Below are 20,192 nucleotides of genomic sequence, written 5' to 3' on the forward strand. Positions count from 1 at the left end.
TTTGGTGGTATTTGATCACCTCTGTGATTTTTATTTTGCACTATAAACAAAATAAGAGCAACAATTCTGAAAAAAATGTATATATTTTTTACTTTCTGTTAAAAAAAATAATTATTATTATTAATTAATTATTATTATCAAATTTTCATCGTTTTAGGCCAATTTTTATTCTGCTACATATTTTTGGTAAAAAAAATCCCAATAAGTGTATATTGACTGGTTTGCGCAAAAGTTATTCCCCTAGTCTACAAACTAGGGGAAAGATTTATGTTATTTTTATTTATTTTACTAGTAATGGTGGCGATTAGCGTTTTTTAGCGGGACTGCCACAATGCGGTGGACAGATCGGACACCTAACTGAGGTTTTTGACACTTTTGGGGGGACCAGTGACATTACTACAGAAATCAATGCTAAAAAAATGCACTGTTACTGTACTAATGACACTTGCAGGGAAGGGGTTAACACTAGGGGTGATCAAAGGGTTAAATGAACACAGAGAACTGTATTCTTATATAAGAGGAACACAGGATCCCTGTGTTCATAACAGATAGAACAGCGGTCTGCTGTGTTTACAACTGTAGACCGCCGTTCTGTCTCAAAAGGGTTGCGATCGCGGGTGTGTTGATTAGCTCCCCCTGTGGCCAATGGGCATGCATGCGCACCCCGCTAGTTGTCCCACGAAGCGACGTACAGGAACGTCATTTCACAGGACAGAGCCAACCTGCCGCAGTAAAACTATGGCGGCTGGTCGGCAAGCGGTTAAGCTGTGGAATGCTTTAAAAATAAATGGCAAATCAATGATAGAAACTAAAATTGGATTCTTTTCTTGAAGTTTGTAACAAAAATTCTGGCCACAAGTTATCATTTTGACCCAGGACATTGAGCCAATTGCCTTTGGGTGTTTTTTTTTCCCTTGTAGTTTGGTGTAGTTGCCTAAAGATTTGTATTTTTCCTTCATCTGGACCAAAACTGCAAAAGTTATGTCCGGTATCAGACAATTTTTAATATAATTTAGCTATGTAAAATAAAGTAACGTTTTTATATCTGCTGCTAAAGGATTCTGTAGAAATGTACAAATCTATTTTACAGATAAATTTACAAATCGATTATACAGAAAAATGTATCATACCAGATGTACATTAAGATGAAAGTGTGTTTTCTTATCTGGGGAGTTCTGACAAGGTCTTTGAAAGAGGGAACTTGTTTATCACCAGTGTCTTCATTTGCAGTTAGACTCTGTAATTAAAAAACAAAAAGGTCACTTACATAAAATCAACTTTTTATCACTCAGTTTTGTTTTTGTCGAAACTTACGAAAGAAGGCTGTAAGATATTGCTCTGCAACCTATAGAATCTTAAATAGCATGAATATTTGGAAAACACTTTAGGAACTGTGGGTTCAATCACTAAATTTAAAATACAACAAGAACATCAGTGGTGAATGAACACGTGTTATTTTAAAAAAATTATTAATTCATGTTACGTTCGTGTTACATAACGCATGCGTTAACTTTATTTTGCGGTATTTAATGCTTTTTTTGCATGTTTTTTTACCATTGGCTGCAGTGGATAATGAAACATTTTTTTTTTTTTAAATCTTTTTTATTGAAGTTTGCAAAAGAAAACAACAACTACAAACATTGGTGCTCAGGTTCAGACCAGATACGAGCTAGCAGCATTACATACATAATGAAACACGGCACCCGCGCAGGGGTCCAAAGGGAAGGGCAAGTATATTACAAACCAAGTGAAAGGCATACACAACAGCCCTGAGAGACACAGCAGATACTATAAAACAATAGGAGTTCTTCACCAAAACTCATCAGCAGGGCCCATGCTTAATACTGGCCAACCCCAAACATCACAGAGTCCCATAACACCCCAAGGCGAGCGGCGCCATCCGCCTAAGACGGAAGGCGAGACCCGCCTCCCCCACCCAGGACAGTGGGGGGATCGGAGAGCCACCGAGTCCACACCCTATCAAACTTTTTCCGGCAACCCCTGTGCACATATGTGTCTTTGTATAAGGGGAGGACTGAATTCACCAGGGTCCTCCATTGCTGAACCGTGGGAGGGGAGCGCTGTCGCCAGTGGAGCACAATGGATTTCCTGGCATAAAACAATAATAAATCGAGCAACGTGCGGTCCGCCACCCGAGACACCAGATCATCCAGTAGACCGAGTAAACATATTCTCGGGGAGGGATCTAGCGAGATGGAGGAGACCTCTGCAATCATGTGTAGCACCCCGGACCAGAAGGTAGAGAGGTGGGGACAGGTCCAGAATATATGAAGGAAGTCACCCGGGGCCTGGCCACAGCGCCAGCACTCCGGCGACTGGGAGGCGTGCATTTTATGTAACCTATGCGGGGTGAGGTAGGCTCTGTGTGCAATTTTGAATTGAATAAGTCTATCCCTGAGTGAGACCAACATCTTGAACGGAACCTCCCACATGTTTATCCAGTCCTCCTGGTCCAGATCCGGGACGTCCCTGGTCCACCGAGCGCGGAGACCAGAGAGCTCCGGAGAATGAACCCGGAGAAGATGCGCGTAAAGGGTCGACATCGCTCGTTCAGAGCAGTCGTGCCGCAAAACCCGCTCAAGATCTGACTGCACTACCTGGGAACCCCCGGGTGGAAACTGGGACTTGAAGGCATGGGAGAGCTGTAGGTAGCGGAAAACCATGGAGGGTGGTACATGGAAGGAATCCACGAAAAATTGAAGGGGGGGAAAGGAGAGGTCAGGGGAGATGTCTGAAAGGTTCTTAACATGGTACTTCATCCACACCGCTGGGTCCGGGAGGGAGCAGAGATGCGGCAAGTTGGGATTATAACACAGAGGTGCGTTGGGGGAGACAGCAGAGCCCGGGTAGCCCTCTAGCTGCAAACCAGATTTCCATGCCCGCAGGACCGTAACCATGGAGGTCGTGAGACCATGCGGGGCCCTAGGACCCCGAAACAACAGATGAGTGAGCGCCTCCACGGACCCAAGCACCGCTGCCTCCACCGCAACCGCCGAGTTATGCAGGTCGGGGTTCAGCCACCAAGCCGCAGACACCAGCTGGGAGGCTAGAAAATATTTGTGGCAATCAGGGAAAGCTAGGCCCCCCTGTGAGGGGGGGCGCATAAGGGTGGAAAGTTTATATCTTGGAGGGCGGGGACCCCACAAAAAGGAGGAGAACAGCTTATTCAGGGAAGCAAAGAAGGACTTTGGTATCCATTGCGGGGAGTGTCGGAAGAGGTACGTAAATTTGGGCAGCACTTTCATCTTGACCAGGTTAACCCGGCCCAGAAGGGAAAGGGGCAAGTTCTCCCATGCCTTCAGCTTGGTCCTGAGCGCCGCCACCACCGGCTCCAGGTTGAGAGCGACAAAGTCGTCAGCGACCCTAGAGACCCTAACTCCCAGATACACCAACACATCTACCCACTGTAGCTGAATATCGGGCGGCGCCGAGCGTCGGGCCCCCTGGTCAATCGCCAACAGCTGCGATTTGGACCAGTTGACCTTCAGCCCGGTTACCCGAGAGTAGGCCTCCAGGACATGTAAGGCACCCGTGAGCGAAGAGTCGGCATCATTCAGGAATAACAGCAGGTCGTCAGCGTACAGGGCCACCCTCTCCTCCAGCCTGGCAATCCGCAGGCCCCGAACCAGCGGGGAAATGCGGAGGGCCTCCGCCACCGGCTCCATAGCAATGGCGAACAGGGCCGGGGAGAGAGGGCAGCCCTGCCTCGTGCCCCTGGACAGAGCAAACCAAGACGACAGCTGGCCCCCCAAACGAATAGCCGACACCGGTGAGCTGTAAATGATTTTCAACCACTCAATGAAGAGCAGGGGGAACCCCATCCTTCTGAGAGTCTCCCACAGGAAGGGTGTCAGAGAAACAGCCATGCTGCAACTGGCGACTCTGCCAGTACTTCCAATGGCCGCAATGGACTCAGGCCATAGACTCATTGTCAGTGAAATGGCTGTGCTGCAAACTGGCAACTTTCCAGTACTTCCCATGGCCGCAATGGACTCAGGCCATAGACTAATTCACTGGCCTATAAAAGGGCTCTGCTCAGCCCATCAGATTGCTGGATTGTCTTCAGCTCTTCCTGTTTCCTGTGCATTGCTACTTCCTGGATTCCAGTTTGACCCGGCTTGTTCCTGACCTGTCTGCTCTCTCTCCTGGCTTTGACCCTCGGCTTCGTCTGACCATCCCTGCTCCAGTTTGGCTCTCCTGTTATCTGATCTCGGCTTGGCTCACGGACTTGCTTCCTGTCTACCTGCCCTCCAGTACCTGATCTTGGCTTCCCCACGGACTTGTCTGCTTCTGGCTTTCCTAACATACCTTTGGCTTGCACCTGTTGCAGCTTCCTGTGTTTGACCCCCGGCCGGTCTTACACCTACTGCCTGGTTGTTCCTGGTTCCTCCTTGGACTGTCCGGTGTATTCCTGCCCAGCACTCTGCTAGAGACCGCCTGTTCACCATCAGGACCCTGCTGGCAACCAGTGCTTCTGTGGGCGCAACACCCTCTGTCTCAACCCCAGGGGTGTGTCGCACTCAGCCGCAAGGGGAGCTCTCTCTGCATCTCGGCCTCGGATCAGGCACGTGACAGTACAATCCAGCCATGTCAGAGGCCGACAGAGGTGCTTCCCCAATTGAGGCTTTGTGCCAGCAAGTCACCGCCCTCACTCAGGCAGTGCAAAGACTCCAGGAGGGTTATTTCCAGTTGGAAGGTCGCCTGCAACACCTGGCCGTTTCGCCTCCTACAGACTCCAATCAATCGCCTGCCAGCACCTCTTCTTCCCCGTTACCACAAGGACACGCTAGCTCCGCCCATTCCATGCTAGTCCCGCCTCCTGAACCACGAGTACCCACGCCTGAGCGATTTTCTGGATATCGAAAGAAGTTCAGGGCCTTTAAGAACGCCTGCTTGCTATACTTGGCCTTGCAACCCCGGACCTTTTCTCTGGACTCTGTGAAAGTGGGGTTCATCATCTCTTTGCTGTCTGAAGGACCCCAAACCTGGGCTCATAACTTAATGGAACAGAAGAGCCCTGTTCTGGACTCTGTGGACACATTCTTTGAGGCTATGGCTCAGCTTTACGACGACCCCCAGCGCACGGCCACCGAAGAGGTCGCCCTACACTCCCTGCTACAGGGCAAGCGCCCAGTGGAGGACTACACGGTTGAATTCCGTAAATGGTCCGCTGACACTGATTGGAATGAGGCTGCCCTCAAGTATCAGTTTCGCCAAGGACTTTCTGAGACATTAAAAGATGAGCTGGCTCGAGGGGAGACCCCCGCTACCCTTGAGGGTCTCATACAACTCGCCATTCAACTTGATAGACGTCTGCGGGAGCGACGCTCGGAGCGTCTCCAAACATTCCAGCCTACCTGCATGCTTCCAAAGATCTCTTCTGCTCCACCTGCACCTCCTGTCTCTTCCCCCATGGGAGCATCTGAAGGGGAACCTATGCAGCTGGGCCTGGTCCGTTCCTCCCTGACTCCTGATGAGAGACTACGTCGTCGGCAGGCCAACCTATGCCTCTACTGCGGCGGGGCTGGACATTTTCTTCGGAACTGCCCCGTGAGACCCAGTAAGCCTTACTCTCAGCCCCCATTTAACTGCCGAGTTTCTGAGCTTTCGCTCTCTCACCTTATTCTCCCGGTCTCCTTACAGGTGGCGGAAGGGGAGGTCCAACTTCGAGCCATCGTTGACTCTGGGGCCTGCAGCTGTTTTCTGGACATTTCTTTGGCCAAGAGACTCCATATTCCTCTTATCCCTAAGACACAAAGGCTCGAGGTTCATCTCGCCGATGGGTCCCTACCCAGTTCCGGACCAGTTATCCTAGAGACTGGACCCATCCTCACCACAGCAGACTCCGGTCATCAGGAGTTCATCCGTTTTGATGCCCTTTGTTCCCCCATGTTTCCCGTCATACTGGGACTTCCTTGGCTGCAAGCCCATAACCCCCAAATTGATTGGGCCAAGAAGGAACTCAACTTTTCTTCTGCCTACTGTCAGCAGCATTGCTTCCCTCAAAGACCTAGTGGGCCTGCTAGTTGCTTGTCTGTTCAACCAACACCTGAGCCACTCCTGGATATCCCACCTGCTTACCAGGACTTCAGGGACGTCTTTGACAAGAAAAAAGCCGAGGTCCTTCCTCCCCATCGGCCTTACGATTGCCCTATAGAAATGCTTCCCGGGGCCGAGATCCCGTTTGGAAGGATATTCCCCCTTTCTGAAAAGGAACTGGAGGCCCTACGGGTCTATATTGATGAAAATTTGAAAAAGGGGTTTATTCGCCCATCTTCTTCTCCTGCAGGTGCTGGTATATTCTTTGTAGAAAAGAAAGATGGCACCTTGAGACCCTGTGTGGACTATAGAGAGCTGAATAAGGTCACTATCAAAAACCGGTATCCGCTCCCCCTTGTCCCCGAACTCTTCCAGAGGTTCCGGACCGCCCAGCTCTTTACCAAGTTAGACCTGCGGGGAGCTTATAACCTTGTCCGGATACGGGAGGGAGATGAGTGGAAGACCGCATTCAGAACTCGTTTTGGACATTATGAATACCTTGTCATGCCCTTCGGCCTGTGTAATGCCCCAGCCACATTCCAGCACCTGGTAAATGATATCTTTCGGGAGTTTCTTGACCACTTCGTCATCGTATACCTTGACGATATCCTCATTTTTTCTGCCTCACTGGAACTCCATCGGGTTCACGTTAAAGTCCTTTCTACCTTGAGAAAACACGGACTCTATGCCAAGGCAGAGAAGTGTGACTTTGAAAAGGGGTCCATTCAGTTTTTGGGACTCATTATTTCCACAGATGGGATCGCTATGGACCCACAAAAAGTGAAAGCGATCCTAGATTGGCCTGCTCCTTGTGACAAGAAAGGTGTTCAGAGATTCGTGGGCTTTGCTAATTTTTACAGGCGTTTTGTGAAAAATTTTTCTTCCATCATCTCCCCCATCACCCAGTTAACCCGCCATCAGTCCCGCTTTCTGTGGTCTCAGGAGGCCCAAGTGGCATTTGACAAACTTAAACAGCTGTTTATTTCTGCACCTGTCCTACAACACCCTGATCCGGCTCTGCCCTATGTGTTGGAGGTCGATGCCTCGGAAGTGGCCACCGGGGCAATCCTGTCGCAACGTCAAGGGCCCAAATCTCTCCTACATCCTGTGGCCTTCTTTTCTAGGAAAATGTCACCTCCGGAGAAGAATTATGACGTTGGCGACCGAGAACTGTTGGCCATTAAATTTGCACTAGAAGAGTGGAGATATCTATTGGAAGGAGCCACTCATCCTATTATGATCTTCACGGACCACAAGAACTTGGAGTACCTCAGGACTGCCAAACGGTTGAGACCCAGACAAGCCAGATGGGCGCTGTTTTTCTCCAGGTTTAACTTCCATATTTCTTATCGACCTGGCTCCAAGAATGGGAAAGCAGATGCTCTCTCCCGGATGTTTCCAGATACCCCAGAAACAGCAGAACCTGATACCATCCTTTCTGCCCATAATTTTCTCCTTATCCAGCCTGACCTGATGACGGCAATCCGACAGGCCTCAGCCCTTTGCTTGGATCCTGAAGTACCCTCCCTGAAAAAACAGGAAGGGTTGCTGTGGCATCAGGATAAAATCTTTGTCCCTGCCCAAGTAAGACCTCAAGTTCTTAAAATATTTCATGACAGTAAACTTGCTGGGCATTTTGGGGTGCGGAAGACCTCAGAGCTTATCCAACGCTCTTTTTGGTGGCCCAACCTTGGGCAGGATTGCAAGGATTACATCGGCTCTTGTACCATCTGCCAACGTAACAAGGGGTCAAGTACCAAGACTTGGGGTTTGCTAAGACCACTTCCCATTCCTGAGCAACCCTGGAAAAACATATCTATGGACTTTATTGTTGAACTACCCCCTTCAGAAGGATTTTCCACCATCTTGGTGGTAGTGGATCGCCTTTCCAAAATGGCCCATTTTCTACCCATGGTTGGCACACCTTCAGCCCTGGACACAGCCAACATATTCATAAAGGAGATAGTCAGGCTACATGGCCTTCCAGACAACATTGTCTCAGATAGAGGAGTGCAATTTACCTCCAGGTTCTGGAGGGATCTCTGTAAATCCCTGTCCATTGAAGTTTCTCTTTCTTCTGCATACCATCCTCAGAGCAATGGGCAAACAGAGAGGACTAATCAAACTCTAGAACAATACTTACGATGCTTTTGCACCTGTTCCCAAGACGACTGGGTCTCGCTCCTCCCCTGTGCGGAATTTGCTTACAACAATTCTCTTCATGCATCCACCAACCAGTCCCCTTTCTGGGCAAATTATGGATTTCATCCCTCCTTTCTGCCTAACACCCTTCCGGAAGCATCAGTTCCTGCTGTCCAAGATCGGATCAGCTTCATTCAAACCAACTATCAAACCCTACAGGAAGCCATGCGTAAAGCCCAGGAGGACTATAAACGGTTTCATGACTGTAAAAGAAAGAAGGGTCCGAATCTCAAGATTGGAGACAAAGTCTGGCTGTCAGCCTTAAACCTTAAACTCTCATGCCCATCCAAGAAGCTCGGGCCAAGGTTCATTGGTCCGTTTGAAGTCAAGAGGGTGATCAATCCTGTGGCTTTTGAGCTGGCACTTCCCGACTCCTTTAAGGTACACCCAGTTTTTCACATCTCCTTGCTCAAACCAGTTGTCCCCAGTCCATTTCCTGGGAGAGACGAGCTACCTCCACCTCCTGTCTCAATCGAAGGGGAGACAGAATTTGAAGTTGAGTCCATACTGGATTGCCGAAAGAAAGGGAGACAAACTCAGTATCTTATTAAATGGAAAGGTTACCCCCCTGAAGACAATTCCTGGGAACCCGCTAGTAACCTGCATGCCCCCAGGCTGGTACAGGAATTCCACAGGAGATTCCCGGGAAGCGTGGCCCGGTTGGGCATCCGGAGGCTGCCCCTTGGGGGGGGGGCACTGTCAGAGAAACAGCCATGCTGCAACTGGCGACTCTGCCAGTACTTCCAATGGCCGCAATGGACTCAGGCCATAGACTCATTGTCAGTGAAATGGCTGTGCTGCAAACTGGCAACTTTCCAGTACTTCCCATGGCCGCAATGGACTCAGGCCATAGACTAATTCACTGGCCTATAAAAGGGCTCTGCTCAGCCCATCAGATTGCTGGATTGTCTTCAGCTCTTCCTGTTTCCTGTGCATTGCTACTTCCTGGATTCTAGTTTGACCCGGCTTGTTCCTGACCTGTCTGCTCTCTCTCCTGGCTTTGACCCTCGGCTTCGTCTGACCATCCCTGCTCCAGTTTGGCTCTCCTGTTATCTGATCTCGGCTTGGCTCACGGACTTGCTTCCTGTCTACCTGCCCTCCAGTACCTGATCTTGGCTTCCCCACGGACTTGTCTGCTTCTGGCTTTCCTAACATACCTTTGGCTTGCACCTGTTGCAGCTTCCTGTGTTTGACCCCCGGCCGGTCTTACACCTACTGCCTGGTTGTTCCTGGTTCCTCCTTGGACTGTCCGGTGTATTCCTGCCCAGCACTCTGCTAGAGACCGCCTGTTCACCATCAGGACCCTGCTGGCAACCAGTGCTTCTGTGGGCGCTACACCCTCTGTCTCAACCCCAGGGGTGTGTCGCACTCAGCCGCAAGGGGAGCCCTCTCTGCATCTCGGCCTCGGATCAGGTACGTGACAAAGGGCCACTCCACCGAATCGAAAGCTTTTTCGATATCCAGTGAAGCAACCACTCTGGAACCCACATTGACATGTTGCGCCTGGAGGTTGGTATACAGTCTGCGGAGGTTAACGTCTGTGGACCTATGAGGCATAAAGCCAGTCTGGAATTGGTCTACCACAGAGGGGAGCAAGGGCTGCAGGCGGATAGCCAGTAGTTTGGTCAGGATCTTTAGGTCTGTGTTGAGCAGCGCTATAGGTCGGTAAGAAGCGCACAGCTTCGGGTCCTTAGGGGGCTTATAGATAAGAACAACATGCGCTTCAGCCATCGAGGGAGGGAGAGACCCCTCCGCAAGACACCTGGTGAACGTCGAAGCCAGTAGAGGGGCTAAGAGTCCAGAGTGGGCCTTATAAAAGTCCACGGGGAGACCGTCTGGACCCGGAGCCCTGCCTCCCGGAATAGTCGAGAGAAAAGCCAGGACCTCCTCAGATGTGATGGGTTTCACCAGCCATTCCCTCTCGCAATCAGAGAGCCAGCCCAGGGCCACGGGGTCCAGAAGGGAGTCCAAATCAGTCGGTCGAAAGTCTGGGGGAAGGGTAGTGGTGTAGAGGGCGCTATAATATGAGCGAAAGGCAGCTATGATGTCCTCGGGAGCGGTGAGGGGATCCCCCGCGGGAGAAGTGAGCTCCGGGACCACCGTCAGGGGGGCATCATGCTGGGATATCATCGCCAGAAACCTACCATTCCTATCCCCTTGCTCAAAAAAGGATTGTCGAGAGCGATACATGGACAACCTCGTGACCTCGGACATGTGAAGATGGAGGTCTCGCTTCATCGCCTGCAACGCCTCAAAGTTTGAGGCAGAAGGGTCCAGGCCGTACGCGGCAGTGGCCCCCTCCACCCCCCCCCCCTCCAGGCGAGTCAGCTCCGCGGCCTGCTGTACCTTAACCGCTTTAATGATAGACATATATTGGCCCCTAGTATAAGCTTTAAACGCGTCCCAAACCAGCCCAGGGGAGGACGTGTCGGCATTATTCTTCAAGTAGTCCTCCAGAACCGGCGGGATCCGAGAGGCGACCTCCGGTTGTTCCACCCACTGGGAGCCCAAACGCCACATGGAGGCCGAACGGGCCGCGCCAGAGCGGAGGGTGAGCTCCAAGGGGCAGTGGTCAGACAGACCCGCCGGTAAGTACTTCGCCGTCGCCACATCGGATAACGCCAGGGAGTTGGCAAACGCCAGGTCAATTCTGGAGGAGGTTTTGTAAGAAGAGTAGAAACATGAATAACCTCTCTGGTCCGGGTGCTTCCAACGCCAGACCTCCCGCACCCCAGCAGCCTCCGACCAATGCAGCAGATCCTCTGAAAAGGATTTAGGGGGTGAAGGCCTGTCCAGAGCAGGGGAGAGAATGGCATTGAAATCCCCCAGAAACAGCAATTTCGCAGGGCAGTAAGGGGAGACCTTATCCAACACAGTGTAGAGAATATCAGACTTAAACAGAGGAGGAACATATATGCCCACCAACACATATCTACAGTGCCACATGGTGAGGACCAAAACAACATAGCGGCCCATGGGGTCCGTGTGGACCGCCTCCACCTCACAAGGCAAGGTTTTGCGGATCAGCACCGAGACTCCATGGGCGTAGCTAGAGTAAGAAGCATGAAATGATTTGTGAACCCACGGCTTTTTGAGGGACTGTAGCTTGCTTCCCACCAGATGCGTCTCTTGAAGGATCACTATAGAAGGCTTGCGGGAGGACAGGTATTGAAACATCAGAGCCCTATTAAATTTAGAGTTAAGGCCCCTGACATTCCAGGAGATGACGGAGAAGGACTGGGAGTCACGGGAGGCCATAACAAACAGCTAGGGTGAAGGTGGGGAGGGACCCCGCGGGGGCCTGCCGTAGCATCTGGGGAGCAGCAAGACCAGTCGAACCCAAGCACCGCACACACAAACACAGAACAATGAACACTAAAACACAGAAGTGAACAACAACATTACCCAGGCACGTAGTGCCTATCCTGCCAAACCCCAGCATCCCCCACAAAAAGAAAAAAGGAACCGGGGGGGGGAACCAAGGCCCCCGGGGGGAGCTGGGGCCGGCCTGTACCCCAAAAAACAACAACGTCATTGGAACCAGAGCTCCCGCGAGAGCTATAGCATAGAGCACGGAAGTGAGGGGCAGGGGGGAACAAAAACAAGGGGGGGAACCTGAGTGAGTGGCCGGGGGGGGGGGCAGCACCAGGGGCGGAAGGGTCAGCAGAAGAAAAAAAGAAAAAAAATGGGGAAAACCAAATGTCACAGCACAATCCAACGTCCCGAAGCCAGCTCCTTAACAGTGAGCTACCCAGAGTACATCAGGAATGGGTAAAGGCAATTCTCAAGGTACGAAATAGGAGATGTGGGGGGGCAGGCAGGGGACCGGGGCAGGAGGGCAAGGCAGGGGGACAGATAAGGGAGAAATCCAGTCCCAGGGAGGGCCACAACGAAAACAGGATGGATACTTGCGTTGCTCGGGCCCAGGAGGCAGCACGGATCAACGAACGTCCAGCCAGGAAGCCGCCTGTTCCGGGGTGTCAAAGAACCGGGTGCGATCACCGTCGATTACCCGGAGTCTGCTCGGATAGAGGAGGCTGTATTTGATGCCGAGATCGCGGAGACGCTTGCGGATGTCGGTGAATTGGCGGCGTTGTCGTTGCACTTCTTGCGAGTAGTCCGGGAACAGCATAATTCGGGCATCCTCATAGCGGAGTTCTTTCTTGGAACGAGCCGCCGCCAAAAGTCTGTCCCGGTCCCTGTAGTTGAGCAGCCGCAGCAGGAATGGCCTGGGAGGCGCCCCCGGAGCGGGGGGGGGTCGGGGGAACCCTGTGTGCCCTCTCCACCACGAAGGTTGGCGGCATGTCAGGCAAATCCAGCAGCTTGGGGAGGAAGGCCTCCGCAAATTCGGCAGGTTTGGAGCCCTCAGCCCGCTCCGGCAACCCCAGGATGCGGATGTTGTTGCGCCTCAGGCGATTTTCGGTGTCAATCGCCCTGTCCTGGAGAGCCTTCACCTGCAACTGTAAGGCATGGATGTCCCTGGAGTCCTCTCTGGAATTGTCCTCCAGGCGGGAGATGCGATCCTCCGCCTCAGACACCCGAGAGCGGAACTTGTCCAAGTCATGTCTAATAAGGCTGATATCCGTCGCCAAATAATCGATTTTAACAGTCAGGGTATCCTTACATGCCTTAATCGCCTCCAGGATGTCCGATGGAGATGGATCCTGTGGTCGGCCGGGGCCCGACTCCGTCTGGGTGCTGACCGACATGCTGGAGAGAGGAGGCCTCGTGTCCAAGATGGCCGCCGGCGGCCTCTGGGGACCGGGAGAAGAAGCGGACGCAGCCGAAGAACGGAGCCTCCCGGGAGCTATCGGAGGGGCTCGCTGCTTGCCGCTCGTCTTCTTAGGGGGACCCAGGGTGGAAAAAGGGGGTGCCGAGGATGATCGGGTAGCTCAAAGGTAGAAAAGGATGAGATCAGGATCGGAGCTCCGGCTTCACACGTCTGCTCGGCTTCACATCCCGGCCACGCCCCCCGATAATGAAACATTTAGTAGTGGTATTCCTATCACCGTGAAATGTGGCAGTTCCAGTTCAGAGAGGCTGATTGGCAAAGAGCCGGGCTCCCAATGGGATCCTAACAAACAGTTCACTTTTTTTCATTTTTTTTAAAAAGGTGAACTAACCTGTTAGGTTCTGCACACTGCACCTGTAGGGTTGCCACCTCATCCCTTTAAACCAGGACACACATTAATTACACAGGTTCTGTGGCTAATATAATGCACATAAGGCCCCTTCTGCTCAACGGGGGATCGATCCGCCGATCCCTGCTGAGCAGGTGGATGACAGCTCCATCTCCGCTCTGTGTGCAGAGACGGAGATGTCAGATCACTGCTGTCCTCTATGGGGAGATCGAATGAGAACAGACCGCCTGTCTGTTTTCATCCGATCCCATCCGATCCTCCAGACAGATGGAAAATAGGGTTTCCATCCATCCAGATTTCACGGACAGGATCAGATCGGATAGCTGTGGGTGTCAATGGAGATGTCTCTGCTGACACCCACTGCCCCATAGGGATGCATAGACAATCCGATCAGGTCCGCCTGAAAAACCGTCAGGCGGATCGGATCAGATCGCCCGTGTGAAAGGGGCCTTATGTGCATTATATTAGCCTCAGAACGTGTGTAATTCATATGTGTCCTGGTTTAAAGGGATGAGGTGGCAACCCTATGCACCTGACAGGCAGTACGCTCATTGTTAAATAGGTATTTGTGGTTGCTTGGCCTTGTGTCCATGTGGAGGACCAGAAATATAGGTTCAAGTTGCATAATTCTTCCTGTTTCATTGATTTGTTACTTTCCCTTCATTTCCTTTGGTGTGTAAGATTGAAATTGCTTGTTACCCTTCTTTTTTATTTTATTTGGGTTGCCTCCCACCCTAAGACACAGTTTGTTCCCAGATGGGGTGTCTGATGGGGGGGACAATATCTCTACTGTGTAATTTGCTGCAATACCACATTTATTGTTCCCGTTTAAGTATGACTTCTGTTATGTCAATGTAACCCCTTAAGTGATCCTCCACTGGATGTTCTAATGCGAAACAGGACTTGTTATTTATTTATTTTTTATTTTTTTTGTACTCTTCCTTTTTGAAGAACCTTATTAAAAAAAATATTGGGGGGGGGGGAAAAAAACAAATTAGGCTGCACCCCCTCTCATTACTAAGCCTGCCACATGTCATTCAACGGTCAAATGCTAGAATTTCATTAGTGACTCCACCATTCAACAGTTACATAACATGGGGCATGACACCATACGGCAAGCTTAAACTATGTGTGTCTTCACAATGCCAAACGAACTGAGATACTCACCTCTAACGTATTGGGTATAGGTTTATTATTCTTCTTAGCAATCTGCTCAATAATTTCTTTGGCTTTATCATTCTGGTTTTGGGATAGGAGCCATCGAGGTGATTCTGGAACACACCTGTAATAAATTAACTTTTAAATGTAGGTGTCATGTCCCATTAAAACAATTTTTAGCAGAGATCTGTAGCAGATACAAATCTCTCTTCTTACATAGTTTGGCAATTTTAATGAATACAGAATTGCTGCTGTCCTGCTGATTTCAGGGCAAGCTGAACATCAAAATAATGCACCCCCTAGTGGACACACGAGGCCATTTAAATGTGCTTCCTCTCCCTGACCCAGATGAGGTTAGGTGTCATAGATGCATTGGTTGATTTACTACTTGCAAATATGCTGATCACTTTGCAAGAGAACTTATACATTACAAGGTAATTTGCCCTGGAGCTTAGTAAATGAAGTAAAGCTCTCTCTTCATGATTAAGGTGGTAATAAGCCCAAAACTAAGAAAGTAATATAATAGCTCACCGAACATTAGATGCAGTGCCTGCATTTTTTTCTATTTTTAGTCTTTCCCCTCTGTTTTCACTTGGTGATCTGGCCAGTAACACACCTCCTGTATTAGAGTGCCCCCACTCAGAATAAATGAGCACAGGGGTTACAACAGACAGTAGCATTGTCAGTCGGGGGGGGGGGGGGGTGTTAAAACACTAGCAGATTTAAATACACCAACTGATACCTGTAGTTAGTGTATTGAAAGTGGTTGTAAAGGTTCTAGGTTTTTTTTACCTTAACCACTTAAGCCCCGGAAGATTTTACCCCCTTTCTGACCAGGGGGTAATTTGCGATTCGGCACTGCGTGATTTTAACGGACAATTGCGGCGTCTTGCGACACTGTACCTAAACGAATTTGACGTCCTTTTTTTCCCACAAATAGAGCTTTCTTTTGGTGGTATTTAATCACCTGTGCAATTTTTTGATCATGCGCTGTAATCAAAAAAAGAGCGACAATTTTGCAAAAATAACAATATTTTTCACATTTTTAATATGAAATTCCCCAAAAAAAAGTAAAAATCAAGATTTTTTAAATTTTTGGCCAATTTGTTTTCTGCTACCTATGTTTGGTAAAAAAAATCACAATAAGCATATTTTGATTGGTTTGCGCAAAATTTATTGCATATACTAACTAAGGGAAAGATTTTTGTCATTTTTGCGGGACTGCGACATTGCGGCGGACAGATCGGACCCTTGACTGACGTTTTTGACACTTTTGGGGGTACCAGTGACATTACTACAGTAATCAGTGCTATACATATGCACTGTTACTGTAAAAATGACACTGGCAGGGAAGGGGTTAAATTTATTAGAGATGCAGTGACTATGTGTGTCCCTAGGGGCGTGCTTCTTACTGTGCAGGGATGTGGCAGTGTGTGTAACAGCACAGATCAACGGTCCTACATAGCAGGACCGTTAGATCAGTGCTTTTACACAGGGAAGAATGACAGGCGGCTTTGTTTACATTAGCCGCCTGCCTTTCTCCCTTCACAGCGGACGATCGCGAGTGAGTCACACGCACGGAGGTGTCCGTGAACAAGCCGAGGCAGGAGCACGCCTCCGGCAGCGCGCTCGCCCGCTATTGGCTCCCAGGCTAGTGACGTACCGGTACGTCACTTTGCCTGGCTGGGGCTGACCGCCGCAGTATATGTACTTGCGGCGGTCGGCAACCGGTTAATGCATTCTCTGCATTAAAGAGGAAGTAATGCTTCCTCTGTAACTTTTTTCCTTTAGGTAAGGCTATGATAAGGCTTACCTATAGGTACAGTAAATATCTCCTAAACATGCGCCGCTTCCGAGATATTTACTTTGCATGCAGGCAGACATCACTGGCACATGCGCTCTGAAGGAATGGCCACCCGTGCCGTTCCTTCAGAGCCCTGTGCCATGAACCGCGCCTCCCGCACACATGCGTGGGAGTGACGTCATCGTGGCTCCGGCCAATCAGATGGCCGAAGGATGCGAACCTGGAAGGAAGACCGGGTATAGGTGGATGTTGTGTGAACAGTGAGCGGGCAGCACTGCGGGGGCTTCGTTTTAAAGTAAGTATTTCGTAATGAGCTAGTATGCGCTGCATACTAGCTCATTATGCCTTTTGTCTTTCAGGTTTTTATTTTTTTTATTTTTTTTTCTGGGGAGGTTTACAACCTCTTTAAGGCAATAAAAACTATTATGTTCAGTTCCCCCATCGGCTCCTCCTAAATACTTACCTGAACCCAAACTCGATCCAGCGCTGTGCCTGAGAGCAGCATCATTGCTCTCGCTCTCCCTCCTTATCGGGGTTACTCAGTAGTGGGAACATTGGCTGCTGTCAAACAAATCCAGTGATGAGGGAGTGGGGGTGAAGGTGGGGCTGAGCACACACAGCGCTCTGGATCAAGCCTGCATGTGTGCCACAATAGGAAGCGGCTTCCCATGGTGGCACATGGAGAAGAGGAGGAGCTCAGAGTGCCAATGCAAAGAGCAGGTAAATACTGTAGAACAGGTTTGTTGTTTTTTTTTTTTTTTTAAAGAACATTTAGACCGCATTCACATTCATCCGACTTGCACCGCGACTTGTCAGCCTAACAAGTCGCGGTCCGTCACGCTCCCATTGTGTAGTACAGGAGCCGTTCTAATAGGAGCGACACAAGTTGCTCCGACTTAGAAAAAGGGTCCTGTACTACTTCGGGGCGACCTGGAGGCAACTTGCATAGACATTCATTTTATGAAGTCCGTGCAAGTCGTGCCGAAGTCGCGCTGCACGCGACTTCACAGGTCGCCCCCTAAGTCGGAGCGACGTAGTGTGAACCGAGCCTTACACTCCTTTGAAGCCAAACTCCAGCTCACGTGATATAAGCAGTTACAATTCTTTTTTTTTTCTTTTGAGATAAAGGTTTTAAAAAATAAAACTGATCATTGCAAACATCCCTGTCAGTAGTAAATGTTTTTTTCTAATTCCTGTAATAGATACATTTGCAGGAGAGCAAATAAAGGAAAGAAAGCCTAAAAAGGCAAATCAATACAGCCATGACATCTAAGAATTGGTAAGCAGCAATATAAAAAAAGGTTGGCTTTTGGGTTTAATACTGCTTTATGTTCTTTTGGACGAAACATGCTGGAGCATGTATGACATTGCTGTGTCTATTCACTTTGCTAGGAAATTTTCCCTAGAGCTTAGAGAATGAGGTGAAGCTCTGCTAACTTCCATCATCCACTCGAGTGCAAACTAAAATGCTGTTTCTTTTCTATTCTTTGCACGTGTTTGGGTATTCTTTGTGTAGTGCCCCTGCTCTCGGCTGACTACATTTAGCTTTATGGCTGAGCTGTAGCGAGCTGAACTGAAATCTTATTGTCAGGATTCTGCAGGTTCTCCCTAAACCTGGTGGTTGATTACTCCTGCCTGTTATTCCAGCAAATAGTGGATGAGGATCAATCTCTGTAGTTATGACTATTTATCCAACCCAGCCAGTCCCTGAGAGGCTAAAGGCTAGTACACACTATAAGAAAATTGGGCAAACATTTTCACCCACGTGTGTCTAAAGTTCAGTGTGTCTAATTAAAGGAATATGCTACTATCTTTGTGCAATGTTTAGTAGTTTCTGCACATTTTTACCTCCAATAGCAAGTTCTTATCTGTATTTTATGAGTTATTGAGTAGGGACTCATTATTGTTGAACTAAAACTTGTTTTACCACATAATTAGTTGAAGTATAACCAAATGCAAAACTTCTAGCTTTTAGGTTTGGAGTGGAGAGGGATAAGAACATCTGTCAGGTTTTATTGCTGTCTGTGACCCCCGTTAGGGAGATTCACCCTCTCTATTTGTCCTGTTTACCATTATCATTATCACCAAAAGTGAAAGTGAAAAGTCCCAAATTGTGGGTTAACACTAGAACAGTAATAGAGGGGAAATCTTCCAATGGGGACAATAGTTCTAGACCCTAACAACACCCTGGGGTTCCCTCTCTTTGGAGGGATTTCCTCTCATTTCCTGTTTTAAAGCGGAGTTCCACCCAAAAGTGGAACTTCCGCTTGTATGCTTCCTCCATCCCTCTGGTGCCACATTTGGCACCTTTCAGAGGGAGGGGAGAACAGGTACTTGCTTTTGTTAGGTACCTTGAGCACAAGGGGTAATGGTCTAGTTCCCGCCCAAGCACGCCTCCATCCCAAATTAACATAACAATACAGAAAAATGGCCCGCGGGACTTTAAATGAGGTTGGTGCTATTGGCTGGAGATTGAATAAATACCAAATTAAATATGTAAAACAATGTATAAATTTATTATTACATTGTATAGACAAGTTAAGCAAATAATAATGACATGTAAAAAATATCACATAGCACGGCTCGATGGCCATAATGGCATAGTGTAATAGCATGTACAATATTAAACGTTGATAGATATCCTGGTGTGACCACTTGGTTGGACAATAGCCTGGATAACATGTTGATAGTTCCATGATAGTGGAATACAATACAAATTGATCTGACGCGTTTCGGGAGCTACATCTCCCTTCTTCAGAGATCTATGTATTTGGATGTATCTACAAAAGAACAATACGTTTGAGTATATGTGAAAGGCTGTAAGGCTAAAGTTAACAATTCAAAAGGGATAATGATGATACAAAGGAGTGTGGATTACTCACAGGTTGAACTACATGGAGATTGGATTCCCGTGTAATGGTGGCGGACCGAAAGCCTGACCCGGGAGCTGAAGGGTCCCATGGAGAGCAGCCAGAGAAGGGGGGTCCGCGGTAGGTGGGTAGTGAGAGAGTGATGGGAGATTGGACCTTGCAAATCTGTTGTGTATGTGAAAGGAAGGAAAAATGATAATGATGTAGCAAAATGATGTGGATAGGGTAAGATAGAAATAGCGGTGTGATGGACAGGAGCTGATGTGGAAAGTGAAAGGGATACAGGCTGAGTAATGGAAAAAAGTGGGTGTGAAGGACAAGAAAAAGAAAAAGAAATTGAAAGGTGCCTGGGGTAGGAGTGAGTGTGCAGGGGTGGATGAGAGATGGGTAGACTCGTGGGGTGACAGGTGGCCTGGAAAGGGGAGAAGGGGAAGAAGGAGGGGGAAAGGGGAGAGAGGAGAAAGGGGTGGTGTGACATGGTGCTGACCCAAAGGAGAAAGATGCCAGGGGGAAGGTGAGATGGGGAAGAAAGGAGAGACTGAGGATGTGGTGTTAAACCTACCATGTGTCCCCAAAGCTGGCTGATGCGCCTGGGATCCTAGCGTCATGTGAGCGGGCAATGGCGGGTCCGGACAGGATCATCCGTGACCTCGTGGAGGAAGGAACGCTGAGGGCAGACCTCCCCCTCCCGCAGTTGTAGGGCACGCAGATGACGTAGCGGCGTCAGTGAGAACACTGACAAGCCACGTCAGAGGTGCAACATGGCGCCGATGTGAGGGTGGACCCGCTCGTCCCGGGTGGGGGAGGAGCGGGGACAGCAAGGGGGCGGAGCCACCCTCTTTACACATCGCAGCTCCCAGAGTCAAGACAGCCGTCGCCTGCAAGCACAAGAGCCCAATAGCCGAAGGGGATGTAGCATCAGTGTGAAATATTCACACATGAAGAAATATGAATATA

At 49.4% G+C, this 20,192-nt stretch overlaps 1 protein-coding gene across 2 annotated transcripts in view; it reads right to left on the reverse strand.

Moving 5' to 3' along the window:
* Positions 1–20,192, reverse strand: part of SLC22A2 (solute carrier family 22 member 2) — a 213,205-nt gene that overhangs the window by 44,851 nt on the left and 148,162 nt on the right. Inside the window, exons 5-6 of one of the 2 annotated variants that reach the window (XM_082250268.1) lie at positions 14,571–14,685; positions 1,131–1,237 (exon numbers count right to left, since the gene is read on the reverse strand). The exons of the other annotated variant lie outside the window; for it this stretch is intronic. Of the exons in view, the coding sequence (XP_082106394.1) occupies positions 1,131–1,237; positions 14,571–14,685 (222 nt within the window). The remainder of the gene's footprint in view (positions 1–1,130; positions 1,238–14,570; positions 14,686–20,192) is intronic. 2 annotated transcript variants of the gene reach the window in all.

The sequence above is a fragment of the Pelophylax lessonae genome (genome assembly GCF_965119305.1).
Source record: "Pelophylax lessonae genome assembly, chromosome: 3".
Taxonomy (NCBI): domain Eukaryota; kingdom Metazoa; phylum Chordata; class Amphibia; order Anura; family Ranidae; genus Pelophylax; species Pelophylax lessonae.